Source organism: Salmo salar, chromosome ssa06, assembly GCF_905237065.1.
Source record: "Salmo salar chromosome ssa06, Ssal_v3.1, whole genome shotgun sequence".
Classification (NCBI taxonomy): Eukaryota; Metazoa; Chordata; class Actinopteri; order Salmoniformes; family Salmonidae; genus Salmo; species Salmo salar.
Window position 1 is genome coordinate 62,068,599 of NC_059447.1, and position 14,161 is coordinate 62,082,759.

General features: G+C 40.7%; 1 protein-coding gene across 3 annotated transcripts in view; it reads left to right on the plus strand.

Annotated features, from left to right (window-relative positions):
* The window catches only part of tbc1d32 (TBC1 domain family, member 32), a 39,878-nt gene that overhangs the window by 8,477 nt on the left and 17,240 nt on the right, over nucleotides 1-14,161 (plus strand). For all 3 annotated transcript variants that reach the window (XR_001329286.2, XM_014205123.2, XM_014205124.2), the window contains exons 13-25: nucleotides 377-514; nucleotides 668-757; nucleotides 2,498-2,640; nucleotides 3,325-3,452; nucleotides 3,685-3,886; nucleotides 6,141-6,220; nucleotides 6,384-6,522; nucleotides 8,627-8,714; nucleotides 8,796-8,914; nucleotides 9,772-9,891; nucleotides 10,499-10,587; nucleotides 13,380-13,502; nucleotides 13,809-13,917. Coding sequence is in view for 2 of the 3 variants with exons in the window: in XM_014205123.2 (XP_014060598.2) it covers nucleotides 377-514; nucleotides 668-757; nucleotides 2,498-2,640; nucleotides 3,325-3,452; nucleotides 3,685-3,886; nucleotides 6,141-6,220; nucleotides 6,384-6,522; nucleotides 8,627-8,714; nucleotides 8,796-8,914; nucleotides 9,772-9,891; nucleotides 10,499-10,587; nucleotides 13,380-13,502; nucleotides 13,809-13,917 (1,568 nt within the window). In the remaining variant the exon portion in view is untranslated. The remainder of the gene's footprint in view (nucleotides 1-376; nucleotides 515-667; nucleotides 758-2,497; nucleotides 2,641-3,324; nucleotides 3,453-3,684; nucleotides 3,887-6,140; nucleotides 6,221-6,383; nucleotides 6,523-8,626; nucleotides 8,715-8,795; nucleotides 8,915-9,771; nucleotides 9,892-10,498; nucleotides 10,588-13,379; nucleotides 13,503-13,808; nucleotides 13,918-14,161) is intronic.

The window sequence follows — 14,161 nt, forward strand, 5'->3', positions numbered from 1 at the left end:
TAGGTCTCTTTAAAACAGAGCGTGCCTCGTGTTGTCTTCTGTGGGGCAGCTCTGCTGTAGAGTGAGGCTGCATTCTTGACCTTGCATTGGATGAACACAGATAAACTGACCCTGTTGTCAGTGATTGTGCAAAAGGCTTTTTTGTCCCTTGTTTGAACCTGTATTATCAGCACTGCCCATAGTGTTTTATTGTTTCAGCATATGCTAAAAGATAGGTTGGTGAAGAAATTGTATTTTGTTTCATATGAAATTACATCAGCATGCTATTTGTTACATGTCGTGAATGGAGTTTCACCTGAATAAATGTTAAAGGAGTTAAGACAGCATGTTATCTCTTTTGTTCCCACTGTTGAAGCATAATCTTGTTTCTGTCCAGGCACTGCTCAAAGGACTCTCTACACTACCAAGGAGCTGGAATATATGTATTTCGTTCACTCATTATGTGTGCTTGGAAGGCTTCTCATGTACACTAATGGGAGAAAGCTCTTTCCCATCACAGTGTGGAAACGCAAAGGTAAGAACAGAAATTAATACTTTTTTAAATGGAAAAAACATAGTGTGACAGTTATTTCACAGAAGTTACGTAGACCCCATCCTGGAGGAAGAGCTGTTGCATTTCTCTAGGTTGCCACCCTAACTGTCTGATACATGTGTACTTTTCTTCCAGATCCAGTCAGTCTGACAGACATGGTTGTCATTCTGATTAGCATCATGTACCAACACCCCAAGCCTCCTCACAGTGACTCATCACATGCAGGTGTGGTTCACATTGCCTCTCCCATCCCATTGACTCACTATCAAGCCTTCTTTTACACATGCTTCCCACCCTCTCATTAAGATGATGAATTAAAACTATGCAAGAAGGTGCAACAAGAGATGAGTTGTTCCACGAAATGATGCCTTTTGCATCCCTTTGATATTTTAAGTAGAAATATTGCATTTAAAAGCAAGTTATATTAATGGAGAATTCAATGCATCAGATTTTTATAATGACTGAAGTCCCAAAATGCAGCATTTTGATATGTCCCTCGGTGCACCCTTTGTGACTTCTAGGAAGATTTTTTTTTTCACCTTCATTGGCCCTAGTTCTTTTGCTGCTTTGACAAAGTCATTTCTGAATAGTATTATTTATTTAATTGTTCACGTCTGTCTGTCCCTCATTTTAAGGTCAACCCTGTTACGTGAACTGAACTCTTGTTTTAATGTGGTGAAACTATTTCTTTTTAAATATATATTTTAAAATGAACATTGAACATCTAATCCTGAAACCATAGTGTAAAAGCAGCTGAGCTGGTTCTATGATTTTTTGGGCTGTGTTCTGGTATTTTGTGGTTGAAAAGTGAGAGGGTTAAGCATAACTTGTCAACCCTGCTACCCATTGATAGACAAGCTAGAAATGTTTTAACAATACAGCCATTTTTGGGAAGCTTTCTTTCAATTGCCCCTCCCTGTTGCCAACGGCAAACTTCCAATTCCCCTGTCATAAGGGGATTTATGGCTGTTTTAAGATGAAATCGTCAACCCTGTTACTTTATTTGGCACTTTATAGGCACTTACCATATTCATTTTTTTATTTAACCTCGTGAGATGGGAAACAGTGTTTTATTTTTTTAGTTCTTTATGACAGAATGTAAAAATTACGTGAAATCTAAGTTTGTTTTTGCCCAGTTACACTACTCAAAGGCACCCAATTGGTGGAACAACTCAGATACTCCAGTATGTGGCTTAGTTTTTATGACAGGCCTTTATCTTGATATGTGTGTTCTAGAGTACACCCACTTTGTGTCTGTCAGACCTTTGTCTAGAGAACACTGTGATACTCACTGAGACGAGACATAACATCACTGAGACTCAACTTGTGTTGAGCCATTATATGCTGAGTGTACTACTGCTTTTTCTATGATGCAGACTGACCAGGTGAAAGCTATGATCCCTTATTGGTGTCACCTGTTAAATCCACTACAATCAGTGTAGATGAAGCGGAGGAGACAGGATATAGAATCATTTTTAAGCATTGAGACAATTGAGACATGGATTGTGTATGAGTGCCATTCAGAGGGTGAATGGGCAAGACAACATGTTTAAGTGCCTTTGAACAGGGTATGGTAGTAGGTGCCAGGCACAACTCAATATTAGGAAGGTGTCCTTAATGTTTTGTACACTCAGTGTATATTATCTGTTGGTGACACCAACACCCATTTTATTGCCCCTACACTTTCATGAGCAACACTACAATACCTTTACCCCAGTCAAATGATCAATAGTAATGTACCTTCCCTGTCTAACAGCATGTCCTTTGCCAGTGCTCCACAGCTAAAGCCACAAACTTTAGCTTAAAATAAACATATATTTTATGGTCCTTGTTCAAATAATGATTACTGATACTTAGGAATTTTCGTTGCAGTGTCGTAAGATCTTAAACTGAGCTGTCCCGTGTGTTTGTGTGCGTGGGTGTATGTGCATGTCTGCATGTGTGTCGTTGCAATTGTGTTTCTAGACACTCTCTCTCCCACCACTCTTGTAATGGAGTTGCTGAGGACCCTGGGTGACCGCACAGAGTGTGCAGTGGAGTGCCTTTACCAAACCCCTGTCATAGAGACACTGCTGGCTCCCATCATCACTCTGCTCAAAGGAAAACAGGTCAGTATAAAACAGGTCATCATAAAGCAGGTCAGTATAAAGCAGGTCAGCATGAAACAGGTCAGCATGAAACAGGTCAGTATAAAGCAGGTCAGTATAAAGCAGGACAGTATAAAGCAGGTCAGCATAAAGCAGGTCAGTAAAAACCAGGTCAGCATAAAGCAGGTCAGCATGAAGCAGGTCAGCATAAAACAGGTCAGTATAAAGCAGGTCAGTATAAAACAGGTCAGTATAAAACAGGTCAGTATAAAACAGGTCAGTATAAGACAGGTCAGTATAAAACAGGTCAGTATAAAACAGGTCAGTATAAGACAGGTCAGTATAAAACAGGTCATCTTGCATTTTAGGTTACTTGGTACAATATCACTAAATAACTACACTAAAATAATACAATCTTTCAGCTCTAATGGTTATAAACCTGTATGTATTCAATATATGTAATGCAGTGTAAGCTGGGGTAAATCCAGGTGTTTATTTGGACATAATGTATACAATATTTCAGTTCAGTTCTATATACAAATGAATCAACCAACATCCCCAGCAATATGTTTATTAGTATTGTAGAAATGTGTTGATGGTATGTGATAAGTTAGTTACATTTGCACTGTATGAGTTGTCTGTGTTATTTTGTATTAATTCCGCAATGTGCCCAAAGCCATTTCAATTAAGTGTTTTGTGTCACAGGCTAAATTAAACTCCCCAGAAACTACATTGATTCATATAGCAGACACTCTCGCAAGAATTGCCACCACTGAGCGAGGATTATCACTTTTCTTATATGAAAGAAATCTAGTTTCTGGTGAGGGGGAAGGGTAAGTAAAAATGTATTTTATACACAGGGTACTTATTCATTGTTTATTATTATGAATATTGCACTTTCAGTATCTTAAGTATACTAAACAAGTATGATGTTTTTTCTCGTGTACTTACAGAGCACAACAATTTATGTTGGATTGTTAATCCTTGTACATCAAACAATTGAATGGTATACCAGTATGAGTGACGGCTCATGTAATCGATCAGGGTATTTTATTTGTGGTCTAGTATTTCAGCTGCCCATGTAATCGTTCAGTTCACCCAGAGGCTCCTGGCTAAAGAGCTGCCATTGTTACGGAATGCAGAGACATCCTATGGCGTGAGCGGGGCCTTCATCTTCGTGTGTCGGCAGATGTACAACACATGTGAAGGACTGCAGGTGCTCAGGCCCTATGGCCTGCATGAGTGCATCGCTGCAGCTTGGAAAAAGGTATGTTTTTACTCTACCGAAAAGGAAGCAATTTTTCCATCATACTAATCAAATCAAAATGTATTGGTCGCATACACAGTTTAGCAGATGTTATAGTGGGTGCAGCAAAATGCTTATGTTTCTAGCTCCTAACAATGCAGTGAAATGTCAAACAGCTACACAAATAATCAATAAAAAAATAAAAAAATGATGACTATGAGGTTAAATTGCAGACTGTCAGCTTTAGTTACAGCACTTTTTGTACATACAGTGGTTCTTCCTTTAAAAGTTGCGGCGTACTGCAGCACAGCTTGCGGGGTGCCGCAGAGTTCTATTGGACGTTATTTAAATCTCAGCCATTGTTGCCAGAATGATGCAATTTACCACAATCTGCCACCATCTACCACAAATGGTCGCGGCATAAGCTCAAAACTTTTAAAGGAAGAACCACTGTAGTCCCCCCGTTTTAGGGGACCAAAAGTATTGGGACAAAAGTACTTCCACTGAGATGGAACATCACTGAGACCTAACTTGTGTTGAGCCATTAAACACTGAGTGTACAAAACATTAAGGACACCTGCTCTTTCCATGCCATAGACTGAAGAGGTGAATTCAGGTGAAAGCTATGATCCTTTATTGATGTCACCTGTTAAATCCACTTCAATCAGTGTTGCCAAGAGTCAAGAACTGCCATGCTGCTGGGTTTTTCATGCTCAAAAGTGTCCCGTGTGTTTCAAGAATGGTCCACCACCCGAAAGACATCCAGCCAACTTGACACAACTGGGAAGCATTGGAGTCAACATGGGCCAGCATCCCTGTGGAACGCTTTTGACACCTTGTAGAGTCCATTCCCTGACGAATTCAGGCTGTTTTGAGGGCAAAAGATGGTGCAACTCAATATTAGGAAGTTGTTCCTAATGTTTTGTACACTCAGTGTATACTATATATATATATATATATATATATTTATATATATAGTAAAAGCCAACAGCATATCATACATGCTAGCTGGCAAATGAGTAATCAAACTAGTAAAACTGCTGATACACTGGGAGTGTCTTAGGATAAGTTTAAGATCTTGCTTATGTAACCTTATATATATCAAATCTACACTCCCAGTGTATCAGCAGTTTTGCTAGTTTGATTACCCATTTGCCAGCTAGCATGTATGATATGCTGTTGGCTTTTATGAGCCATTGTCTACGCCTTTATCAATAGGAATTCTAAGTACTCCTTATCCCACATTCAGATACCAAACTCCACCCTCCTAAAATGTTCTCATACACATAACATGTGAAATACAGTATTAACTATTGTACTTGGTGGGTGGAAAACATCAGAAAAATACTATTTTACCATATACAGCAGCCCTATACAATATTTGGAGTCATTAAATGACCATGGATGCTGGGGTTTACCGAAAACCATACTTTATGATGGACAAGCTGTATTTTCTTGATCGCAAACCTCCAGCATCTGTGGTATCTTAAAAATCAAATCAAATTGTATTTGTCACATGCCCCGAATACAACGGGTGTAGGCTTAACCATGAAATGCTTGCTTACAAGCCCTTCCAATGATGCAGAGTTTAAAAAAATTATATTAAAAATAAAAATAGTAATACAAGAGGAATAAAATACACAAGAATGGAGCTATATACAGGAAGTACCAGTCCCAGATCAATGTGCAGAGAGAGGTATGAGGTAGATACTGTACAGTCATTTAGTCATTTAGGCAGGTTACCTTGGAATTCTTGGGAACAGAGACAATGGTGGTCAGCTTGAAACATGTTGGGATTACACACTGGGACAAGAAGAGATTGAAAATGTCTGTGAAGACACTTGCCAGCTGGTCTGTGCATGCTTTGAGAACCGGTCCTGGTGTTCCGTCTGGCGGCCTTGCGAGTGTTAACCAATTCTCAATTAGAGCTTCGCAACTACCCTCACCATCCCAGAACAAAACGTTGCCTTCACAATAGCACCTCCACAAACCAAATACCATGAAAGTTTAAACAAAACCATATTGTCTAAGGCCATTGTTTTGTGATGGGTGTTGCGTATCAGGCAGGCAGCTACAGGAGACAGAGAACTTTCTACACTGCTAATAATGAATCCCTGTGAGCCCTGTGCCTCTATGGAGGAAGGTAGAAAGACTGGAGGAATGAGATGCAGAGCCTCTAACATGACTGCTGAACTCCTCATTATTGAAGTTCAGTGTACGGGTTCAGGGGAGAAAAACAAAGGCTTAAGCTGAAGGTTTCTTTTCTCTCTCACAGACAAGCTCCCTGTCAGAAAGAGTTCCCACACCGGTTCCCGGAGCCATCCCCGGCACATCCTCTCAGGAGCTGCAGAATGTGTAAGTTTCTTTGTGTCTCCCCCTGCAGGCAAACAGCATCTATTAAAATGATGTTGTGATTTTATTTTCAGTCACCCCTCTAGCAAGTTGTTAGGAAGGATAAATAAGATGGAAAATAATGAGTCTTCCCATCAATCTTTCCTTCTGCTGTCTGTTCACACAGAGTGGTTTGGGAGGAGACATTGCTGGACAACCTGCTGAACTTCGCTGCCACACCGAAAGGCCTGCTGCTCCTCCAGCAGACTGGAGCCATCAATGAGTGTGTCACCTACATGTTCTCCAGGTTTACCAAGAAACTACAGGTATGGAGAGAAAACACCATGGTAGGGATGAATAGGCAAAATTGAGTCCACTACCCTACTTAGTATTTATAACGCCCAGCTATATACAGTTGAAGTCGGAAGTTTACATACACTTTAGCCAAATATATTTAAACTCAGTTTTTCACAATTCCTGACATTTAATCCTAGTAAAAATTCCCTGTCTTAGGTCAGTTAGGATGACCACTTTATTTTAAGAATGTGAAATGTCAGAATAATAGTAGAGAGAATGATTTATTTCAGCTTTTATTTATTTCATCACATTCACAGTGGGTCAGAAGTTTACATACACTCAATTAGTATTTGGTAGCATTGCCTTTAATTTGTTTAACTTGGGTCAAACATTTGAGGTAGCCTTCCACAAACTTCCCACAATAAGTTGGGTATTTTTCCTGCCTCATGGTGCCATGTATTTTGTGAAGTGCACCAGTCCCTCCTGCAGCAAAGCACCCCCACAACATGATGCTGCCACCCCCGTGCTTCACGGTTGGGATGATGTTCTTTGGCTTGCAAGCCTCCCCATTTTTCCTCCGAACATAACGATGGTCATTATGGCCAAACAGTTCTATTTTTGTTTCATCAGACCAGAGGACATTTCTCCAAAAAGTACAATCTTTGTCCTCATGTGCAGTTGCAAACCGTAGTCTGGCTTTTTAATGGCGGTTTTGGAGCAGTGGCTTTTTCCTTGCTGAGCGGCCTTTCAGATTATGTCGATATAGGACTCGTTTTACTGTGGATATAGATACTTGTGTACCTGTTTCCTCCAGCATCTTCACAAGGTCCTTTGCTGTTGTTCTGGGATTGATTTGTACTTTTCGCACCAAAGTACGTTTATCTCTAGGAGACAGAACGCGTCTCCTTCCTGAGCGGTATGACAGCTGAGTGGTCCCATGGTGTTTATACTTGCGTACTATTGTTTGTACAGATGAACGTAGTACCTTCAGGCGTTTGGAAATTGCTCCCAAGGATGAACCAGAATTGTGGAGGTCTTGGCTGATTTCTTTAGATTTTTCCATGTCAAGCAAAGAGGCACTGAGTTTGAAGGCAGGCCTTGAAATACATCCACAGGTACACCTCCAATTGACTCAAATGATGTCAATTAGCCTATCAGAAGCTTCTAAAGCCATGACATCATTTTCTGGAATTTTCCAAGCTGTTTAAAGGCACAGTCAACTTAGTGTATGTAAACTTCTAACCCATTGGAATTGTGATACAGTGAATTATAAGTGAAATAATCTGTCTGTAAACAATTGTTGGAAAAATGTCCTAACCGACTTGCCAAAACTAGTTTGTTAACAATACATTTGTGGAGTGGTTGAAAAATGAGTTTTAATGACTCCAACCTAAGTGTATGTAAACTTCCGACTTCAACTGTACATATGCTGGTACCCCTACGCTGAATTTGATGTATTAATGTCTCATTATGTAGCCTTACTGCCCAATGTATACATCATGTACTGCAAACGTGGGCACAATTCCCTGCTGATTTAATTGACTAGAATTGTTAACATGCACTTCCTAATTACCTTCCTTGTTTTGCGTACATTTTGCTCCAGATTGTAATTAAGCTAATCTATTTTTAATTTGCGCCATTGTTTTGTAATTAGTTAAGAATCTTTACGCATGAAATCACTTTGTATTCACATTTATAAATGTTTTAAATCTTGCATTTCAGATTTTAGTCCTATCTGTAGTTAATGCTCATTACTTTGATTCATCCACAATATTGGTGAAAATGTGTTTGGAATCTGAGGCTTAATAGGCTTAAATTCTGTAGGTCTTTCTTGCATTTTCCACTTGTTATTTTACTTTCATCGTTATTTTCGATCAATTGTTTGAGCTAGTGATTTACATCAAATCAATTAACAGAAATACGATGTATTTATACATCTGAGTGCCATTTCGATAACCCAGAGTATAGAACAGTGCCTCTGGCCTAACTAATGTGTTCCCATTTTCAGAATAAACAAATATTCTTCACACAAAGACACACACATACACTTTTTGATTATGCAAGATAGTAAATAGCATTGGGCCAATAGTAATCATGGGCTATTTTAAAATCTGTGAAAACGCTTTCCTCCAGGTCAGCCGATGTGAGAAGTTTGGCTACGGTGTGATGGTAACACAGGTAGCAGCAACAGCCCCCGGTGTGGTGGCTTTACACAGTTCTGGTACAGTATTACTACTAGTAAAACAGAGCATATTGTTATACAGTGTTAACACATGAGTTACCCCTCAGTATGTCCTGGCAGGTTTTGTGCAGGCCTTAGTGGTGGAGATATGGTCGGTCCTGGAGTGTGGGAGAGAGGATGTGAGGGTCGTTCACCCCAAGTCCACCCCCATGGACCCCATTGACAGGAGCTGTCTGAAGGTAAATTATTTTGCTCAGATCTTTACAGTGCCGTGTGCTTCAACGTCCATGGTTTCCTCATGCAGCCTCCTGAGGATAATCAGCAGGACAACTCAGCCGTGGTATTCACAGTCAGCCTTTCTCGGTCATCAGGTCAGCGAGAGGACTTACTACAGAGAGTGCTCATGAACGGGATGGATGGTTTATTTCAGTGAGCAGTCCTCTGATTGACATTGGTGTTATGACTGTGGGCCCTGTTCTGTTAGCTATTCATGGTGGGTGGGTCAAAGGTTGAGTGGTAGGTCTATACTGTATTCAGATAGGATAGGAACCAGAATAGTAGAAGACCTGCAAGAATGACAATGTTTATTTATTTTTTGCTGCCATTTATCCCCTAAATTAAATAACGGTATCTAACAGAAAATAGCCTAGCTCTTGTTTTCTGATGTTTTATTTCAATACGGTCTTTTATATTCACCAATCTACAGGAAGTAATCTACTCAGGTATTCACAGTTGGTGTTCATCAGTTTGAGATGATCTAGCAATATGTCAGTCCTCTGATACGCCTCAGCAATACACACTGTCTGGAGCACATGTGAATGTAATTGTCATCCCTTTGATCCTTTTTTATTGAAATGCAGTATAGATCTTTAGACCTATAACGTTCCAAGTTCCATTTTCAGCAACAACAAAAAAGCTCTTTGAATAAATAGAATGTAGGAAAGAAACAAAAAAATTGCTGTACCCCAACCTTGTCATAAACCCAAACTCATTTCATCTTGACCTTAGCTTTTCAGAACAACCAAATGACGTGACGTATGACTGTTTGATGTATGATGTATGACTGTTTTGACCCCACCCCTCCCCTTCCCCCCAGTCGTTCCTGTCCTTGGTCAACCTGCTGTCCTCCCCCCATGCTGTGTGGGAGCTCCTGGGACAGCAGCCTCTGCCCAACAAGGCTGAGTACAACCTAAGGGAGATGCCCACATCCGTTACAGTCAGTCCCGACCCTCACACCCTACCAGGAGAATGCTGGACTTGACATACACTTGTATCTGTTTCCTATGTTGGATATCATTTTAACATCAGTTTGTTCGGATTATGCTACCCATAAATAAAATGTATTGTTTCAGATATGTGAAAATGTGAAATATAAGATTATGCAGACAATGTTGAAGATAAGGTAGTACCAAAAGGTGAATACATGAAGATAGTTCACTCGGGCCGTTTACCATTGGAAAACAATGGTCAGTTCCGGTCTGCTTAACGGGGTGGTTCTCTCATAGACACCAATGCAATATCAGCTGGGTCTGGTCTGCTTAGTTTATTAAATGTAATGTAACCAGCTAAAAATGAGGGAATGGGGTGTGTCGCTTCCTCTTCTGTCTCTGGTAGTACTTTTAACTGTGGTTGCAGTTCCAGGTTTTGCCATAGGAGGCCACACTTACATTGTAACATAGTCCTACATGTGTACTTCTACAGGCATAGCCTAATCAATAACTACTGCACACGATCAGGATGTAGGTAGAAATGTAATTATCTACCTTTCACATCATCACAATCTTTTCAGCATTTTCACTCTGTGTTGTACCTCTTTGCCACAGGATTTGATTGATAGGCTGATTGCTGTGAACTCAGATGTGAAAATTCATTCACTGTTCAACTACGAGCAATCTCACACGTTTGGCCTGAGGTAAGATCAATACTGTTCTCCGATCTTTCTTTCAGAATGAATGGGGGGCGGGAGCACAAAGGCACAGCAGTGCATGCATTGTGTGGTTTATCATCTGATTGGCCTGATTAGCCTGATCAATATGAGATTGAGTCTTTGCTTTATGCTATTTTTATGCGACATCGACTGTCTGAATAATTCCACTATATAAAAAGAGCTTTTCTCAGAATTGACTCGTATGTTTTCTTAGTTGAATTAAGGCTGTGTTACTGAGTCACTATTTTAGACACAGAGAATGCAAATTAATATAACACTAAATAATTTGCTACAGATTAGACCCCACGACTGTTAAAGCTACCACAAAGGATATTCTTATTTTTGAAGTATTTTTTTTTTCATTCTAAACATGATTTGATGTGAATGTTTTGTTTTGTTTATATTGCTCACATCTTTTGTGAACTCTCCGGAAAATAATCTTCCATCAACCTAGTGATGTATATGGATTGGAAAGGGCAATGTATTCCACATCGACTTCAAACAAACACCAGGCTGCCTCAGTGTTAACATGGCTGGCTGGTTCTTTCACTTTTACACACTTCTAGTGGTTATAGACTTGTCACTGGATGACCTCTGCCTGTCTCTCTGGGGAGAGGTCATCATTACTGAGCCACTGTCCCTCCTCACGTCCTCATTTCACCCAACAACTGTCACAGCCGTCTGTGTGTCGCTGGAGTGGCTGGCAGGATATCACAGGGAGGACTATTCAGAGTGACGTGTACGGTGTCCATAGGACAGTCGAGACATGTCTAGTCTCTGACAGCACAGTGTAGATGTAGCAGCTGCTGTGTGTTTATGGGTGAGTAAACCAGTTTCCTAGTGGAGGAAGAGTGGATAAATAATGCAGAGCACTGTGAGTACGGACCACCTGGTAACCATTTCTCAATGCTGGGGGGCTGTATTTCTTCTCTGGCATGGAAGTAGCTCTTGGAAATGAGGAAAGTATTTTTTGTTCCACTTCCAAGCTGCCTTACTCAGGCTTGACTGGGTGTTAGCTCACTCACTGTTTGTTAGGGTTTCTCCACGCTAATTGTCCTTGGAACTGAACACAACATCTACATCTTGAAAAAGAACTGTAGATATAGGTTAGATGTTGACCTGCATGCTAAACAATGAGTTGGGAAACGGACAGCCTTCAGAACTCACAAAGCCATTCTGTCTTCCAATGGACATCAAACTGAATGACTGAAGGTGTCCATCACACTGAGGGCATGATGACAGTTGACAGCATCACAGAAATGAATCATCTTGCTTTGACAGAATGCTCCATCACAGCAACAACTCACACCTCTCCTTGCTTAACCAGATCACATCTCTGTGTACCGCATCTCAAAGGGCTGTCTCTAGATTGTTCTCTTACAAACACCTTATTGTTTTTTAACACATTGCCCCTGAATTTTTCACTACTTTAGACTATTTTCTTTCTGCTGTTTCGAATGTTCTGTACTTTTCTGCCAGAGGGACACACTGGTTTTGAAGTCAAAGGGAATCCTTAGCGATGGCCGCCCCAGTCAGAAGGAGGGCAAGTCAGTGTTGGTGTTTCAGGGAGCGTGGCGGAAACTGCAGATGAAAGAGCCTGAGCTACATTCTCTTAGGAGGGCCCCACTCAGCTCCACCAAATATGCAAAATGGATCAATTAGGAGACTCTTGTTTTTGAAGAGGAAGGCTTCCTGTTGACAAAACGCTGTGGCTGTGTAATTTGCTTGAATGGTTTTATTCAGTGTTCATTTCACAAGTGTCTCAGCAGCACGTTGGCTCCCATTTTTCATGCTTAAAATAATGATAATGAATTGCCCTCACGCTGCACTCCTTATCAGAGCCTGTAATGGTATGAACAAAGATGGAGCTCCTTGCTCCCTGAATGCAGAACAAGCATTTATAATGTTTACTGCCTCCTGGCTGGCTTCTACACAATCTTTCACTTGTAGTTAATGATTTGACTGGTAGGATTATTTCTGCTCAAGGACTGGATCTTTTTTCCTGTTTACAAGAACTTGCATTCCTGCAGTTTGGTGTCTGTGTTGAAACAATTATATCTAGAATTGCTCCAAGGGTCCCAAGATTGTTTTGGTCTTAAGTTAAAGAGCAGGCTGCAATGGAAGAACCATTTTGGTTGAGTACAGCTTCAGTACAGTATGTTGTGTTGCTGCCCAAATCCTGTTCAGTAGGCTTGTGTCACTGTCACTGTAAAATGACCAGGCTGATATGAACTGACTGCTAGGTAGGAAATCCCTTCATTATAGCTATTAGAGAGGGACATCTCTGTCACTTAACAATATAACCCAAGGGTGTCATATTTTACTGTTCACTTCCACCTGCCTGTTTTATGTCGCAGCTATGTTCTCCAAAAATACACAATGTCTCCGTCACATCACTGCTGCATCCGCTTTCAGGATTTATTACTCTCACAACTGCTGCATTAATGTTGAAATCTATTTCCACAAATCAGTTAGGGATTCTTTCTCCCTATTATGCAAAGCACTCTGGCTTGGTCCTCTGTGGAGTCTGTTAATATACAAGGCAATAAGGCAGGCTACCAGAAACAAATGATAGCTTTCATAAGCCCTGGGAAAAAGACAACATGCTGTCCGTTGTAGGTGTGTAAGCAGTAGGCAGCTAGACCCAATGGGTTGTCAGAGCAAGCACTCGAAATCAAGTGGCTGAGTCATGTTATAACGATTACGTCTGTACGATCTGTAATTCTGTCCTTGAGAAGTAAAAATGTGTTTATCTATGTATTTTGGTGTACTTTCAGATTACTTAGTGTGATGTGCTGCAACCTAGACTCCCTCCTTCTTCTGGAGTCACAGTACAACATCTCCGACATGTTGCTGCAATGTCAGAAGGACAACATCACCGATCCATCGTCTGGTGAAGGGTATTTGAAAAGGGTTTTGATTTCCTGTGCCTCATAATGGTATGGCAGGCTTTGGTTCCACCGTTAGAGGTTAATCACAACAAAATAAGAAATGGATCATTTGCCTTGTCATGGAAATAAAGCGTAAACAAAAGGCAATTTCCAAAAGGGTGTTTTGAATGCCTCAATGGATATTGCAACTGTTCATGAATTGAAATGCTCCATATTGTCCAGTCACAAAATAAATATATCTGCATGCACGCTAGTTTTATTTGTGAAGTGGAGATTTCTCCTCCCATCTTTCATTCCCCCCCTCTCCTCTCTCAGAGATTTCATCATTGATGGTCTATCTGTGGAGAGGAACCACATCCTGGTGCGTATGAGTGTGATTGGAGGACCATCGGAGAGGAGGCTTCCCCTTAGGGTCCTCCAGAAGGTCAGTTCCCTTCTACTCACACCCCTTGGCCTCACATCAAGTCGAGGAAGTCCTGATGACTGAAGGAATGGTTTTCCAGAACTGTGTGTTACATTTAAATGCTATCATCTGCATACAAAAGGTTCATCATGGTAACCTGTTCCAGGGATGCTGTGATATTCCGTGGCTTCCGTGACACACATGTCTTCAATGAATGTAAATAGCACAGACAAGATGATAAGGATTAGCAAACAAAACCCATTAA